Below are 17,531 nucleotides of genomic sequence, written 5' to 3' on the forward strand. Positions count from 1 at the left end.
TTCCTTGGTCTCCGGGGCCAGCTCTGGGGCCGACACACAGTGGATGCTCAGCCAGGAAAATAATGACAGGGGTGTTTGGAGGCCTGATGGTGTGAACAAGCTCGAAGGACCATGAGGCCCCTGGACTTGCTTACCTCCTCTGGGTTGCATGAAGGAGCCCCTGTGTCCCAGCAAAGTGACATCTGGGGACCTCTAGCCCCTATCAAGCTGGCACAGCCAGCAGGCTAGGGCAGCCCAGATCCTCTGAACCCTGGGGCCCAGTTAGTTTGTGGGAAGAGAGGCAGAGGCCCAGCCACAGGTGCTCCCACCTGAGTAGACGTGGAGCCAGTGGGACAGGTGTCCTCTGACCTGAGGCTGAGCCAGAGGGACCACTGTTGGGGCCCAGGCCTGCTCAAGGCCTTTCTTTTCCTCCCACTTGTCCCAGCCAGGGCCTCAGACTCCCAAGCCTCCCTGCCTCCAGTCTGTACCCTGTCCACAGAGAGATGCCTCTCCCCTACCACCTGATCACCATTGCTGTCCTAGCTCCAAAACCGTCAGCAGCACCAAGGATAAAATGGCGATGGCTCCTGCTGTCTGAGAGCTCTATTTGCTCCTTTGCTGCACTGGGTCAGGCACGCACACACGAAACTATGAACAGCTCATATAGCAACTCTGCAAGACAGCCCCCAACATTCACCCTATTTTACAGCAGAGGAAATGGAGGCTGTGCAAGCGTCATGGGTGCTCTTCAAGCCTAGGCCATTCCCTTCTAAGCCATCCCTGCTCTCTGCAGCCAGAGAAGAAAGCCCTCAGGGTGGTATCATCATATCCATGTGCCCCCATGCAAGCCAGAGAAGAAAGCCTTCCATGTGCCTCCATGCTCAGGACTCTAGAGGTATCAGAAAATGGGTGTTGAAGTGGGCTGGATGGAGATTTTTTTTATGTTAGACTCATTTACATCCTCCCATCTCTCTCCTCCTCTGTCCGATGGCAGACTTGGGGCCATCAGGGAGGACAAACTCATCAAGGCCAGATATTTAAGGCGTAGTTACAGTGAAAGGTAAATGTGCGGCTCCAGGTGTCCAGGAAGTCACAAATTGTACTTATTCTAGAGGCTTCTGGACACCAGACTCTCAGAGTATCATGTATTTATTTTAATTATGCAAATATTTAATGCACTCCCACAGGACCTGGAGCCTGGGACAGCCAGCAAAGGGGTGTCATGTCCTGCAGTGTCAGCCCAGCCCTCCCAGCTTTAGTTAAAGATTAGGGATTTCCTTGGTGGCACAGTGATTAAGAATCTGCCTGCCAATGCAGGGGACATGGGTTCGAGCCCTGGTCCGGGAAGGTAACACATGCCACAGTGCAACGAAGCCTGTGACCACAACTACTGAGCCTGTGCTCTAGAGCCTGTGTGTCACAACTATGGAGCCCATGTGCCACAACGACTGAAGCCTGTGCACCCAGAGCTTGTGTCCTGCAACAAGAGAAGCCCGCACACCACAACGAAGAGTAGCCCCCACTCACCACAACTAGAGAAAGCCCACGCACAGCAACGAAGACCCAATGCAGCCAATACATACATACGTACATACTTAAATAAGATGCTGATGTTTCCTGAGCAAGCCAGGCATATCCATGGGCCCAGGGCACGCTGTGAGATGTTAGCCTGAGTTGTAGAATTCTCCATGGGATTTCAAGGAGAAAAGCCTCGCCTCCTTGTCTTCCAACTGGTCGAACGTCCTCTTCTTCCCTACCTCTCTTGGGAAGGGAGTGCATGGAGACACTGACTCATTCTGCCCTGTTCGTGCCACCTCTATGTCCCCACCATGAAGTGAGAAGCTGCACTTTCACATCCCTGGCCAGGGGACTTCAAATGCTGGGTGAGCAGTGAAACACTTTCTTTGGATGAGATCTTAGGAAGGAATCTAATTAGAAAACAGCTATAGGACTTCCAGGTACAGCTCCACCACGTAGAAAACTTGGAAGTCATCACCCTCGCCTTTACAAATGGAAAATCAGCAGTTTTTCTTGGACCCATCAGAGACCTGAGGTTGCAAGCAAACTGTCACCCTGCCATTGAGAGAGATGGGAGACTGGAGAATCACAGCTGAGATCTGTTCACCTGGAGCAGAATCCCTGAGGCCACCAAACTTGTAGGAACGCTGAATGGCAGTTTTGATGAATTGCTGAAAGGCTGAGTGTGGACTGGTATCAGGGTGAGAAAATCCTGGGGTACCCAGATTTGGGGAAGAAGGCTCACACTTTCATGAGTTTTACCTCCAGGAATCCCACCAGGTTCTCTAGGAGAATATCTGAGAAGACCCCTTAGTGTCCCTGGCAGGGAATAAAAAAAACAACAAGAAAGGTAGCCAAGAACTGTGGGACAATCTCCAAAGGTGTAACGTCTGTGAAGTTGGGATACCAGGAGGAGAAGAAAGAGAGATGGAGCAGAATATCTGAAAGTAATGATGGCTGAGAATTTTCAAAAATTAATCAAGCACCTAAGTTATCCCTCCTAATTTAGGAATAGTAATTAACAGCTACACGCTACTGTATATAAGATAGATAAATAATAAGGTCATACTGTATAGCACAGGGAACTATATTTACTATCTTGTAATATCCTGTAAGGAAGAAGAATCTGAAAAAGTATATATATATACACTTTTTATGTATATAACTGAATCACTTTGCTGTATACCTGAAAGTATCACAACATTGTAAATCAGCTATACTTCAATTAAAAAAATTAATGACAGGAAGTCAACCACAGATCCAGGAAGCTCAGAGAACACAAAGCATAATAATAATAATTTAAAAAAAAAACCCAAAAAACCAAACAAAAAGAAACAAAACAAACAACAAAAAACAAACACACAAAAAATACCACACCTCGGGCATAGGCATAACGTATTCAAACTGCAGGAAACCAACGAAAACAGATACAAGTGGCATTTAAATAGCAAAAGCTGAGTAAGTTCACATTTACATATATACCTGCCAATCTGTCCATGACATCAGTGAGGCTGGTGATAGAATCAAAACAAGGAGTTTGGGGATGAGTTTCACGTGAGCCACAGTGTCCTTGTTATTTCTGAATCGGTTGCACAGTGTGGGTTTGACCTTGATTCAGACAAATAAGCAGTTGTTAATGACAATGGTATTGGAGCTGCTTACCTTGTTATTTTAAATAGCGTTTAATAAAACGGATTCAGAAGATTCAAAGAGAAGATGTAGGACGAACTTTTTGTTTCAAAGTTGAGTTGCTAAGTACGACTACCAGGAGTAAAAGAGCCCCCCTCCTGGATGGCAAGCAGTGTAAGGGGAGATAAAGCTTTGCTTTATGCCCCAAGGCCAAGTGCTGTGTCTTGAGTGTGGCTGGTGGTCCAGCAGTATTAGTTGCATGTGTTACCTGCACGATGACTATTGGCCATGGTGAGATGATCTGCCTGGCTTCTAACTGAGCATGGAACTCAGCAATAAACTGAGTGATGAACTTTTGGGTACAATTTTGCTGGAGCAGATGCCTGCAGGCCTGAATTCAGAGACCAGCCCAGAGTGAGACTATTCCTCGTCAGGAATGTGAACGGTGGTGGCATAACTCAAGTGGAAATGAGTTGAGCTAGGAACACGAGTGGGCATGTTTTAAGTCTTCAATGCGTTCAGTTATGGTATAAATTACAGACCGATGGTTCTAATGAATATATATGCAAAAATCCTAAACAAAAATACTGGCACAGCAATCCGATGATACACAAGAAGGATAGATAATACATTACAACCAAGTGAAGTTGATTCTGGGAATGTAAGACTGGTTTAACATTTGAAAAATCAATCAATGTAATTCATTATATTAAAATTAAAAATGAGATAATTCATGTGATGATTCATGCAGAAAAATCATGTGAAAAATTCCACACCCATTCGTGATAAAACTTTTGGCAAACGAGAAACCGAAGAGAACTGCCTTACCTGATAAAACGTATGTACAACAAATGTACAACACACATAATTAATGGTGAGTTGTTGAAAGTGTTCCCTCAGACTGCAAACAAGACTGGGATGCCCACTCTCACTACTTTCAGTCAACAATGTACTGGCAGTCTTGGCCAGTGCAAGGAAGCAATAAAAAGAAACAAATGGCATAAAGATTGGAACACAAAAAAATGACACCATCATTGTAAATGACATGACTCTGAACATAGAAAAGCCAAATGAATCTACAAGTTATTAGAATTAATAAGGAATTTAAATAAGGTCATTGGAATCAAGGTCAATGTGTAAACATAAATTATATTTCTATCACCAGCAACAAAGAAATTAAAAAATGCCATTTCAATAACAGCAAAATACCAAAAAAACCCGGGAATCAATGGAAAGAAAGATGTGCAAGATCTCTATACTGAAAACTACGAAAATTGTAGAGAAATCAAAGAACTAAACAAAAGGAGAGATAGGGATATACCATGTTCATGGATTGGAAGACTCAATATTGTTAGGTTGTCAATATTGTTAGGTTGTTGATTCTTCCCATAGATTCAGTGCAATCCCAATCAAAGTCCCAGCAGCTTTAAAGTCATTTTTGTGGCAAGGAGGGAATTGAGAAATTGATTCTAAAATGTTTATGGAAGTGCAGAGGGCTGAGAATAACCAGGGCCATCTTGGAGAACAAGAAAGCTGAAGGACTCACTGTAAAGGTACAGTAATTAAGATAGCGTTTCATTGATGCAAAGACAGACAAGCGGATGGAATGAATGAAAGTACAGCATATAACATACTTGAGTGCATGGTGTTTAAAAAATTATAATGGAGAATATTTAAAGACATTTAATGTTTTATTGGAATTTGAATTGAACAACTGTGGAACACTAACACAGTTTGGAAACCACTGGTGTGGTCCGGTTGCTCTGTGATCTGCTCAAGTCACAGAGCAAGTCAGCCATGCAAGCAGGGAACAAAAGCCAGGTCTCTGGAGGCCCTGGCTGGTTGCCGTCTGCCCTAGACTGAGGAAAAGGTTTGGGGAAGAACCTTTTAGTAAATACCCCCAGACAGGTGACCTGAGGGCATGACATCAATCCCCAGGACAAATCTCTGGTCCCTGTCCTGTCTGCACCCAGTCTTGATTGTCATCCTCCTCTTAAACACACAGCTGCTGCTACGAGCGCCTGACTGCACCCAGTGAACGCAAGGTACATGGATTTCGGGGGCTTGGTCTGAATGCAACAGAGCACGTGAGTGACAGCTGGGACAGGTGGGGGGCTCAGGTCTTTGCTCCAGGGCCAAGGCACCTGCTTCCCAGCAAAGTCACGATTAGAGAATCTGATGCAAGAAGGAGAGACCAAAGGATCACATATTCCTTTTCTATGTGCTTGAAAAGGATTTCCTTCTTATTATTTAAATTTGTTTTTTCTCCACACTGTGCAGCTTGTGGGATCTGAGTTCCCCGACCAGGGATTGAACCTGGGCCATGGCAGCGACAGAGCTGAGTCCTAACCATTGTACCACCAGGGAATTCCCAAAAAGGGTTTCCTTAAACATCGTCTCGTGGGCTGATACTGAGCAGCCTCGAATCACCCAACAGCTGGCCCCAGTGATCACCCACATATCTGTGTGTTGGGGTGTGGGGTGGTCCTGGCTCCTCACCTGCCCCTCAGGGGTTGCTCTTTCCTAATGACCTAGCTGCCCAGACTTCAGGGGACCAACGGGAGCTGGACCTGAGATCATGTGTCCTGGGGAGACCAAGAGAGCCCAGGAGAAGCTTAGAGGGTTGGTGCTGAGGCTGACATTTGTTTCAAACCACACAGTCTGTCCTGGTGCTCAGAGAGGAGCAGAAAAAGCCACCAGAGCAGTCGGAAGCACTGGACTCAGTTACCAGTATGAGCTGCCACTTTCCGAGAGCTCATGATAAGCTAGGTGTCAAGTGCTTTACATACATGTCATTGGATCCCACCTCAGCCCCGTAATCAGGGAGGTGGTTACGGTTCCCACACTGCAGATGAGAGAACTGTTGCGTCGGGGAGGCTGAAGCTTGAGTTTGTACCTTTAAACTTTCCACTCTGTTCCCCAGGTGGGCTGAACCTGTTAGGTCTCTCTAGAACCAACTTGTGTCCCTCGCCCATGGGTCCATTTCTGTCCTTGGGGTGGCAAGGTGGGCAGGTTTTGCAGTTGGACTGAGATTTCAGCCCTGCTTTGTCGCCTCCATAGCCGGGGTGTGACTCTGGCAAGAACCTATTCAAACCTGCTTCCTCATCTCCCAAAGGGGCCCCCAGAGCCATGGGGTTCTCAAAGGGGAGTAAGATATAGGCCATTCTTGTTATTTGCACTGTGATGATCTGTAAAGTTTCAGAGAAACTGGACCAGCAAATATCAAACCCTTGCTCCTCATGGAAGTACAGGCTCACCTAATTTTTTTCACCAACTAACCAGCACATAACTTTGCTTTATGTGTGTTTCTGTTTAAAGACATCGTATTTAATACACATTGTCGATTCATTAACACTGAACTCACGGTCAATGGCCCCGTAACTCGTGCTTGAACAAAGCTTATCTAACAGCTGTATTTCCTCTATAAAGGACATCACTAGAAAGCACTGCACTTAGGGGTCATTTTAAATGGAAAATAACCAAGAGAAAGCACAAAAATGCAAAATACATGGCACTAAAGAGACTGCTGGGAGGACCCTGGCTTACGGGGAGCAGCTGGAACAGGAAGGCAGACTGTTTGCCTGGGACTTCTCAGCTGGGAACATGAGCACGGAGTACCTTTTTTTTTTTTTTTTTTTCTGGGACGTACCACAGAAGTGTGGTGAGTATCGATGTTAAGGTTATAAATATATTTTAGTGAGGAGGTGAATTTGCAAATACGGAATCAGACCCGATGATTAACTGCAGTGCACTGAGAAGGACAGACCCGTGGTTGGGGCACAGCACTGACTTTGAGGGCTGTTCCTCATCCTATCAGCTATCTCACTGGGTGGCAACGGCAGTGCACCCTACTTGATCACAATCGTGATGCTCTTGATTGAAGCCCTAGGTGAAGTGCAGCATGAAGCTTAGCACAGAACCAGCCTCACAAACTTGAGAGGACAAGGGCAGTTGACCCAGCTTCTGACTCTGAGCCGTCAGCTGTGCAATGGGAAGAACAGACCTGCCTACAGCCCTAGGCGTGGAGCCCCGGCCCCTGCAGCAAAGGAGATGGCTGGATAGGGCCAGAACTTTCTTGGTAGATGCTACTAAAAGGTTCTCAAGACAAAAGCCAGTGAAGATTCTCATCGTTTCAGGGCTGTCTTCACTTGCCCTTCCACCCACCCAAGATGTGGACCCAGGACCAGCACCCTCTGCGGAATTGAGTGTCAACCCACTTTCTGGCCATTAATCTTGAAGAGTCTATCAGGACCATTTGCATTAGCCCATTTTAAAAATCCCAGCTGGGCCCCAGCGGACCAAAAGTGGGCTGGGGAAGCAGTGCTACCGTAGCCAGCTAGAAGCTGAGGCTCCATGGGGTCCAAACTCCCTCTTGGACCAAGCCCTGCCACACGCCATCTGTGCCACACGCCATCTGTACCCCAGCCCACCTGACTGCGGGGGCGGCAGGAGGACATCGTGGATGGTCAACACTTGGGAGGGGCACTTGGAAGACTGCGCCTGCTACCTGAGGCCAGGGGTATTGACGGAGGCACACTGGCTGGACGGCTCCCTAGCTCCAGCCCCAGCTCCTGGGTGGGTTGGGAACAGACCAGCCGGGTCCTTGGATCCTGAGCTTGGGCGGCTGGCAGAGATCAAGCGTGCATGTGCGATGGAGTATGGGAGGTGGGGCGAGAGCTGCAGACAGACAAGACTGGGCACCCGCCCCGCTCCCCCGCCTCCCCCAACACACAGACTGTCCTCCCCGTGATGACCATGCAGCTTTCTTAATGGAACACAATCGCTGAACTTGGTACATTTCAAGCACTTTAGCCTTCCAGGACAGCAGACTGCTGATGAGAACTGTCTTCCGTGGGCGCCATGTTAATGAGAGGCCCAATCTCCTATGCTTGCAAACTTTCCCCCTGCCTCCTGCTGTACTGCACCCTGCCTCTCCCCCCACCTCAACAGAAGATTGCATCAGAGAGACACAGAGAGAGAGAGAGAGAGAGATTTCCATAATTTATAGTGTGGGCATTTCACTGGGGACAAGCGCTAATCTGTACTTACTGATACATTTAAGAAAATGCACCCTCCCGCAAGCCTGCACCATTTATGACTCTTGGCACAAACCGCAATGCTCAGTCTTCAATTAAGGGACACCTTAGGGTTCATTATCACACAATCGCTCCCTGTGAACCATGCCAAATGCTGTTTTGGCACAGAGCTTGGAAGATGAATTAGAAGGAAGTCTTCCCTGTAATGCCCTCTCCCTAATTCCCTTTCCCATCATCAGCGTTTATGCCCTCCTCTGGCTCGACCCCCTCCTTCCTTCCAAGTGGCTTTTACTATTCAATTTCTCAACGTCAAACTCGATTCTCTAGAGGTGTAGTTAAAGATGCCACATCTCCTTTTTGTCTTCCGGCTCTCAACAGGCCTCAGAATGGCTGCAGATGGGCTGCTCTCCACACCCCTTTCTGGCCTAAAGGAGCCACAGATGCTTTTTTTCCCCTCCTCTTAGAGCCTGGGGTAGAGAAAAGAAAAGCCACCAGAACTGGAAACACACACATGAGAATAAGCCATAAGGAGGGTTCTGAACAGGATCCTCCTAACAGCTCTGCGTCTAAATGAAGAAACGCCTCCCGTGTACAGCTTGCGGCAGAGGCAGGGCATGTCCACAGTCCAGGGGAGAGCTGTGTTCAAAGCCGGTTGCTTCCATCTACGGGAAAGGAAGCAGGAAAGAAAGGAGTCGAAGGCCGATCTCCTTTCTTCCTCAATAACCCTCCAGTCCTGGGCCCACACTGTCCCCGAGGGCCCTGTCCCACGACCCTCCATGGTTTCAACCTATGGGTAACGACACCGGCTTTTTGTTTCCCTTAATTAGAACAGTGTAACAAAACGAGCACATTTACCGGCACTTTCCAGCTCTTGTGGCCACCCAGGGTTCCACAGCCAGTGCAAGGTTGAGAATACACAGCACCCGCCCAGGGAGGGAGCAGGCCGCAGGCTGCAGGAAGCTGTGGCTGGAGAACACGGACCAGGCGACCGTGGAACAGAACGGCAGCCAATGCCTCAGGCCAAGGCCAGGCTGACGTGTTTCGGTCCCCACTTCTCAGGCGCGTGTGCGGGTAGGTGTGCGGAAGGGAGAGAGCCAGCCGCACTGACTCAGGTGCAGGGACGTGCACCAGCCCCACCCCTTCATCCCGACGCCCTTCAATGGATCTTCCAGCTCCACTTAGGACGTCGGCACCACCGCACAAGGAAACTTGCTTTTGACTTCTTGGTGTCACACCCACATCAAGAGATGCACAGATGTGACAGGTAAGAGGGGCTGCTGGTAAACCAAGGCTCTCAAGTCAAACTGTCAGATCATACAAAGCCATTAAGATAAAATTAGCTTAACAAAGTCGCTGCAGACGCAGGCTGCAGGCTGTGCAATAGCGAGGTCGGGCCGATTGCAGCACGAGATCAGCTAAAACGGCCGGAATCCTCGCCTTCAGCTCGGGGGCAGCGGAGAGGGGCGGCGCGGGGAACAAGCAAACGGAGAGCAAACAGACTGAAGATACTTTGCCCACAAGATGTCTTGTGGAAATTTTATTATGTAGAGTGTAAAATGAATTGTCAGTCAAATAAAAAGAACACTTTTTTTAAACAACATGCATAACATTTTCCAATTGCCTTTTTTAATAGTTAGACATTTCAAGCATTATAAGGAAAATAAGGAGAAAAACCCCAGACACTGTAACTTCAGTACATCTCGAACGGAATGTCCCCCAGGTCAACTGAAAAATGCAAGAAAAAACAGCTTTGATTCCGTTTTTCTTTCCTTTAAAAATACATGTTATCTGTACAAGATACACTACAGTAAACACTGGAAATCATATCCCTTTTATTAAATCAAAATTATTTAATTCATATTGTGGTTAATGCTAGGTTTATTTATTCATCTAGTTAATTTGACAAATATTAAGAAAATATTTAAAAGAAAAAAGCAAAAAACACCTTGGAATTAAAAAATAGTTACTACATTTTTATGCGGTTTAATGTTCCACAGTGTTCGTTAAAAGTTATATTGCATTTATTTTTAATATTAAAAATAACAGTATTTATATTTCTGAGAGAATAGAGAAAGGTTTTTTGTTTTGTTTTTAAAACAAGCTTGGAGGTCTTAGATACACAATTGCAACCGGCAGGTCAAGGAGACATGAAAAAATGTCTGCTAAACACACAAACACAGTCTTATATTATTGCCCCTTTAGAACTCTAGAAATTATACAAACCCTATAAAATGCCCCTCCCGATCCCTGTAGGACAGCAATACAATTATCTGTCTCAATTCAGAATTCACATAATTAATTACAATACATAATAGTTCAGTTTTTTAAAAAATGCAATAAAACCAGACAGCCAAGATACAAGAAATTAGAAGTAAAACATTCAATGAATTTACACATTTAAGAATATTTAAATACTGTTTAAAAATTTTTTTAAAGAATTTGTTACAAACCACCTAAGACTTCCAAGCCACTTTCTGTTGCAACAGAAAAAAACTGTAAATAAAAAGACACGCAAACAAAACAAAACAAAACAAAACAAAACAAAAACACACCATGTTGAAATGTCACTGCTCTGAGGCATATTCTGGTGCCTGAATTTGCAGGTATTGCTCCAAAAAGAATCCCAGAGCTTACACATTTGAAGTAACAAACAAAAATAACGAAACAAAAATTATCAGCAATTTTTAGTAACTAATTTTCCCGATTTTTAGAAAAATTCTGTTAATCTAAATATAGTGTTTCACAGAACAAAACAAAGGTTCTTCATCAAAAGGCTTGCAAATCTAAAAACCTCTGTTACAAATAGGTTTCTGCCCACAACGATTTTGGGGGAGAGGGAGCCACAGGCCACTGTCCTACTGCTCCTGTGGAAGGAAGGGGGAGAGAAGTTAGTCTGATGGTGAATTCTCAAGCGCTGGCCTGGTGTCTGGGGCTCTGTCTGCAGGGAGGTGACAGGTGCTGACACACACACATGCCCACATGCGCGTGCTAATGTCTCAGCGCCTTCCTGACCCCGTGTCCTGGGATGTGGCCCACATAAAACCTCTCTTGCACGAGGCCTCGGGGCGCCTCCTTCCACAGGGGATGCTGGGGGTGGGATGGGGTGGGGGGGGGGGGAGGAGAAGGGAGCGAGCGCGTGATGCTTCTTCTCAGGCACCTACCACCCTGACACTGGTCCCCACCAGGCCTTGGCACAGAGGGCCATTTTGGCAGTGACGTGACCAACTGGCCTTGGGTCCGGGGCCTGTGGTAACCAATACACTGTCCATAGGGACCTGACTGGCCTCAGGTCACCTGAAAAATGCACCTGAAATGTGGCCTGTGGGAGTCCTTGGTCCTCTTCCCCACATTTGTAAGTAAAGCATGTTGGGCCTCTGACTGGACACAGCCCTCCAGGTTTCCGGGCAGGACCCAGCCTTCAGAGGGTGCGGCCTCGCCCGGCTCCTGCTGCCCAGGGACACGCGTGACAGCCTGGCCATGCCATCCTCTTCAACAACAGTGTCGGGGAGTGACCCCCACAGTCCCTAGTCGCAGCGCCACGCTGGCGCAGGGTCCGCTCAGCCTGGCAGCTCCTTGATAGCTGGGGAACCTGGGCTCCAGAGGAAGAACCCGTGTGCCGCTCAGCCCTGTGGTCTGGGCTCTGGACCTGAGGGACACTCAGGCTCATTCTCACAGGGGCTGCCCCACAGTTCTTTCCCATCTGGCTCAGACTTGTCCCGAGGGGCGGGGAGGGGCCAGGGTGGCTGCGGCGGGGCACTCCAGGCTCAGGTGCACACAGAAAGCTTGGGACAGGGGTCAGGGCTGCTCTGGGAAGCCCTGGCAGTGCTGGCGATCGGCTACAGACCTGGCTGTGGGCCTGAGCTTGCCCTAATGTCTGCCCGTAGAACGCGACCTGCTGTCTGTAGTACTCTGCCCAGGCCATGGTGTAGTCTGGCGGGGAGCTGGCCTGAGGAGCGGCGTTGGCAGCATGACCTGATCGACAAAGCAAAGACCTGGTTATTGGGAGGCAAGGACACAGTCAGCCTGGAGGGATCTCTGCCCAAAGCCCCAGGGGCATCTGGAACAACCGCCCCGTCGGGTCCTGCGGAGGAGTGGTGAGCCCGAGGGAGGCTGCAGAGAGAGCGGTTCTCAGCTCCTCCTCGCCCGATACCTGCCCCACTCCTACAAGACCTTCCTGCCTGTTCTCTCTTCACAGTCACATCCTCTGCGTCCACCTGCCTGCCCTGCCAGCTCCCAGTCAGTGCCCGAGGCCCGAGGGGGAGGGGCAGGGGGAGAAAGAGAGTGCCCCAGCGTGGGGGTGTGTGCACCTGTGCAGGGCATTCCAGCTCACGCATGTCTGGGAATCTGGGTGGGGGGTTCTGGGAAGATTGGGCACGCGGACTTTCACCAGGTGCTCCAGGTGACGGTGACCTCCCTGACCCTCACCTCGGCCCCCAGAAGGGCTATCGACCTGGTAATGATTCCAAACACAGGGTGAACATTTGACAGCCTCTGACCTGAGCTCTTCCAACCAGCAAGCAACACAGACTCAAGACACGTGAGACACCTCTTTCAACAATATCCAAACATTCTAGTTCAGCAGTTCTGAGATTCACACCAGAGGCCTTAGTACTAACTTCCAATGATTCACTTAGGGTATTTTTTTTGGGGGGGGGGGGGGGGGGGGGGGGGGTGCTGTTGTTATTAGGTTTCCTCCTCTTTTTAAAAAGCCTGGTTAAGAAAAATGGCACAGTTAAGAAAGGAGCTGACTTCGGAAGAAAAACACCTCAGCACCGCTTTGTTTCAACCTTGGATTCCCTGCTCTGAGTCCCGCCCTCTCCTTCTTCTTCACCTGTCCTGAAACAGCCAGGAAGAGCCAGGCAGCAGCAAGAGTGCAAGACAGGGAACAGGGCTCCCGGCTGGTCTGGGCCCTAATCAAGCAGTTCTCAAGTGGACGCCAGGCCGGGACCGTCCCGAGTGTAGGCACCATGCCCTTCCAGGCCCTTTGGAGTCCAGAAGAGAAGAGCGAGGAGGAGGGGAGGCCGGCAAAGGATGACAGCGTGTCTCTTGACAGGCACACGTAGGGGAGGGAGACAAAAGCAGACACCGAGATCGACTCACACAGGGAGAGCAGCAGAAAGAAAAGGGGCCAGGGAACCACGGACTCTGAGGCCTACAGGCTCAGGGGCTCTGTGACTGGGGAGCTGCTTGTTAACCAGGCCAGGGCACTCACTCTGCTTTTTGTAATAGTCCTCCCAGGCCTTGCTGTAGTCGGGCTGGCTGCTCTGCGGCTGGCTCTGCTGGCCTGTGCGAAGAACACAAAAGCAGTCAGGCCTCGGGGCTGCCTCGGCCTGGGGCCGGCTTCAGGCCCTGCTCTCTGCGCTGGCTCAGGCGCCCCTGTGGCCCAGGAGGAAGGAGGCAGCGGGCGGCTGGGGGAGGAGACAGGCCAACCCCCGGGAGGGCCTCCCCTCTGGGTGGCGAGGCCGGCGCGGGCAGACAGCTGCCCCGCCAGGGCTACCAGCAGGCAGGTCCCTTCAGGCTGGGACCCGGGCGGCGCCGCCAGAGCCCCTGGGGCCCGAGCATTGCCTGCGGCTCCCCGGTTCGGCCTTCACACGGGACAAAGAAGCCAAGTGGCGCTGGCCACTCCCTCCACCTGGCCCTGCCGTTCACAGGCTGAGGGCTCTGCCTCCGGACGAGGAGAGCCACAGGAGACACCCAGGGAGGTGTCCAGAGACTGTGCGCAAGGTGGCGACAACACGAGGTACACAGCCAGGGGCTGATGCCACAACACACACCTGACGCCCACCCAGCCTTGCACCTGTCCAGGGTGGGGGCGGAGGGCCAGGACCTGTGTGGGGCCGGGGGCTGGGGGTGGGGGGTCGCCCCGCCCTCCTCTCCATGTTACAAGTGTGGAAGGGCTGGGCGGGGGCGGGGGCCGCCTGCCCAGGGGCAAGGCGGGGAGGTGGAAAGACCTGACCACAGCCGAGGGCTGGCCCCCACCAATGAATGTCCTTTCTTCAGGTAGGATCGCAGCCTGCGGCAGGCAGGAAGGACGTGCTCAAAAACACACTTCATGACAAAATGCCTTCCCCAAGGCTAATTTACTGAAGGCTGAGGAGGGGCGTGCACACGAGGACAGTGGGTGTGCCGGGCGGAGACAGACCCCGGCTCCCCGCACCGCGGCAGGACGAGACAAGGACCGGGACGCTGACGACAGAAGGGAAGGCGTGGGGACCGGGGCAGCAGGAGCTCCCCCCAGACGTGGAGGGCGTGGGCAAGCGGGATGCTTCTTCTAAACAGGATTCCACTGACCAAAGCCAACTCTCAATTCCCCTGAATAAACAGAGCGACACCACAGACGAAGGCTGGTTAACGGTGCAAGAAAGCAGCACAGGCCGTGCCTTCTCTGACTCAGCCCGTGCGCCTCTGCCGACTCCTTGACTCCTTGCCTGCTGGACCGGAGGCGGCAGTGGGGCGGGCTCTGCGGAACCGTCCTCCCCAGGGAGATGGACGTGTCCCCTGTGGCTTTAATGGGAAGCCTCCCCACAGTCTAGGGCTTCTCCCAGGTCCTCTGTCCTGGGTGATGGGCACAGGGGAGCCCGACTCAGGCCACCTCCCACCCTGGGGGTGCCCCCGATGGAAGAGGAGGAAACACCCGCGCCCCGCCCCCCCCAACCCGGGCTGCGGGATAAGTGAGCACAGTGACTGGGGAGGGTAGAGTCTGGGTGGTGTGTAGGTGTTCCTGGTGAAGTTCTTTAAGATATTCTGTATGTTTACGATGTTTTGTAAGGAAAAACTGGAGAAAAGAGAGAAAAAAACACTATCATGAAATTTCAGAGCTCACAGGGACTTTAGAAATCAAAACCAAACCCTTCATTTCACAGATGGCAGACTGGAGCCCCAGAGAAGGGGGGGCCATGCCCCAAGCCGCCCAGCACAGCTCCAGACGCCCGGGTCTCCTCCAGCTCTGGGCCTGACTGGGCGCCCTGGGGCAGGGTGTCACACCAGCACTCTGCTCGCAGGGAAAGGGCAGAAGCCCGGGCCCTGGGCCCAGCCCTTGTGAGCAAAGCTGCAGAGTGAGTCCTGCGGCCTGGTACTCTGAGGGAAACCTGCAGACGCGCTGAAGAGCGCTTTCCAAACACCACCAGGCTGGCCTTTCAGATGTCAAAAGAACCTACAGTAAGGTTTTTGTTCTGTTTTTGTTTTTTTGGAAGGCTGTGCAAGATAGGCTCTACCAGCAAATAAAACTCAAGAATGACTCCTGGAGCAAACATGGGGGCCAGAGAGTGGGAGTGCGTTTGATTCCAAAGAGAACCTTCTCTTTTACAATCAGTTTTCTAGAGACCGAACTCTCTAATCATGGGCTTTCTTAAAGTTCAGGAGATAGAGAGTCCCTTCCTAGGATGGTGCTGGAGGAGGGAGAAGGCCACCTTGGGGCCAGAGGAGGGGACGGGTGGGGCACCCATCGGGGGGGCTGCTTGGAGAGTGGAGGGGGAGGAGGCGGGCGGCGGGGAGGGGGCCGAGGGGCAGGAGCGGCTCAGGTCAAACCACACTCTCAGGGCCCTCAGGCTTCTGGGACCCATTTGTGGGAGACAAGAGTGACAGAAGACTGCAGCTCTGAGGACAGAGTAGGTGGGAAAGAAAGGTCTGAGAAGGTGGGCCAGGAGAGAGCCACCCCTCTGTCCCTGCCCAGCGGGAGCTGTGCCGATAACCCCAGCAGGCCTGCCTGCGGGGTGTCCCACCGCCTCCCGGGTCACTTACTTGGAACCTGCTGTGTGGGCTGCTGCCACGCCTGGTAGGTGCTGCCCCAGCCCTGGGTCAGAAAGGCGGGGGGACCACTGTGGAGGACAAGAGCCACTGTTCCAGGGCAGGCCACACCCCCTCCTCCCTGGGTCCCCTCCCCTCCCCTCCCCCACCCCCAGGCAAGCACAATGGTCTCAGCTGACAGGCAGGCCACCCACCTCACAGGGGCGCTGTGGGGGTTTCCGTTCACTTTAGCAGCAATGTTTGGGAAGCACCCTGAGCTCCTTGGAGGAAAGGTGCTGAAAGAGAGTGGAAAACAAACAAAGACAAAGGCTGAGGACCCAACAGGAGAAAGGCACTCAGAAAATATCCACCCGCCACCCGCCCGAACCCCGGCTCAGCCCCAGGGCAGTAAGCTCTCCCTGGGGCTGCTGGTGGGACCAGAAGACCCTCTGCCCTTCGGGATGGCTCTCACTCCAGCACTGCGCAGTGAGCAGCGGACAGGCCAGAGGGCCACCAGTGAGAGGTGAAGAAAGGCGGTCTGCCCGCACCAGACCTTCGGGCATTCGGCTGGCACTCCCTGGAAGTAGCTGGAAAGGAGGACCTCTTGCGGGCAATGAATTCTTCCAGTCAAGACGGATGCAAAAGACTCACTTTTGATGAGGTGCGGCAGGCGGCTGGCTGAAGGGGCTCTGTCCAAAGGCTCCAGGTGCTCCCAGACTGGTACCCTGTCAGGGCACAGAGGGAGCTCTCACTTCCTGTTGGCTGCACCTGTGCCCTCTGCCCAGGCCCGTCCCGAGGCAAACCACAGCTTTCGGGGAGAGACTGAAGTAAAGCTACCCTACGGCACTCGCACTAGCCTCCTGTCCCCACGGTGGGCTTTTTTTGCAGAAATAGCTTCTGCCCCTTGAGTGACCAATACCACCACACAGCCAACAACTGGCAGCACCACGACTGCCCTAGCACGTCACCCTGGGGGTAGGGACCAACCTGCTTGACTCTCCCGTCAATTTAGGCTGGCCCACGGCTCTTTCTGCCATTCTACGTCCCCTCTGAGGTGAGCAGTGACCAATCTGTCCTCCATCAACACTCCCTTTCTTTATCTGCTTTGAGGTGCCTGAAACTAAAGCCAGAGTCAATGAACGCTGCCTGCGGGGCCGGCCGCCAGGGCGATGCCAGTGGAGTCGGAGGGCAGCGCTGGGGGAGGCTGCCGCCCCGGCTGCTCGTCTAGCCTGCGCGGCCAGCGGCTCGGGTCTGAGCGGCAGTGGCCTGGGTGAGCTCTGTGCGTCTGGGCCTGGCCCTGGTGTCCCTGTGCCCCGACCTTCCCCCTCAGCAAAGTGGGAGGGCGCTGTTATCCTCCCATGACGTGAGGACTGAGAGGCACAGGAAGTACGAGGTTGTGGGGAGCAGCGGGTACCTTGGACATCCAAAAGCAAACCCAGCTACTGTTAAGCCAGGGGGGAAAGGACCCTGTACGTACGCCAACTTTCTCATCTATGAGATGTCTGGCCACCTCGACCTGCTGAGCAGCCCCCCTGATGGTGAATATCCGCAGGCTGGGGTCCGTGTTGGGAGGGGGGTTCCGCTGGAGCTCCACGTGCGCCCCCGACTGCTGGTTTATGCTTTTGATGTTCTCACCCCCTGTGG

General features: G+C 51.7%; 1 protein-coding gene across 3 annotated transcripts in view; it reads right to left on the reverse strand.

Annotated features, from left to right (window-relative positions):
• Positions 1-9,668: 9,668 nt before the first annotated feature.
• FUBP3 (far upstream element binding protein 3) overlaps positions 9,669-17,531 on the reverse strand; it is a 48,688-nt gene continuing 40,825 nt past the window's right edge. For 2 of the 3 annotated variants that reach the window (XM_057720449.1, XM_057720448.1), the window contains exons 13-19: positions 17,365-17,525; positions 16,539-16,612; positions 16,103-16,183; positions 15,903-15,979; positions 13,375-13,446; positions 12,007-12,134; positions 9,669-11,026 (exon numbers count right to left, since the gene is read on the reverse strand). In XM_057720449.1, coding sequence (XP_057576432.1) covers positions 11,018-11,026; positions 12,007-12,134; positions 13,375-13,446; positions 15,903-15,979; positions 16,103-16,183; positions 16,539-16,612; positions 17,365-17,525 — 602 coding nt within the window. In that variant the 3' untranslated portion in view covers positions 9,669-11,017. The remainder of the gene's footprint in view (positions 11,027-12,006; positions 12,135-13,374; positions 13,447-15,902; positions 15,980-16,102; positions 16,184-16,538; positions 16,613-17,364; positions 17,526-17,531) is intronic. The other variant, XM_057720450.1, reaches the window with a different exon arrangement.

This window comes from Hippopotamus amphibius, chromosome 2 (genome assembly GCF_030028045.1).
Source record: "Hippopotamus amphibius kiboko isolate mHipAmp2 chromosome 2, mHipAmp2.hap2, whole genome shotgun sequence".
Classification (NCBI taxonomy): Eukaryota; Metazoa; Chordata; class Mammalia; order Artiodactyla; family Hippopotamidae; genus Hippopotamus; species Hippopotamus amphibius.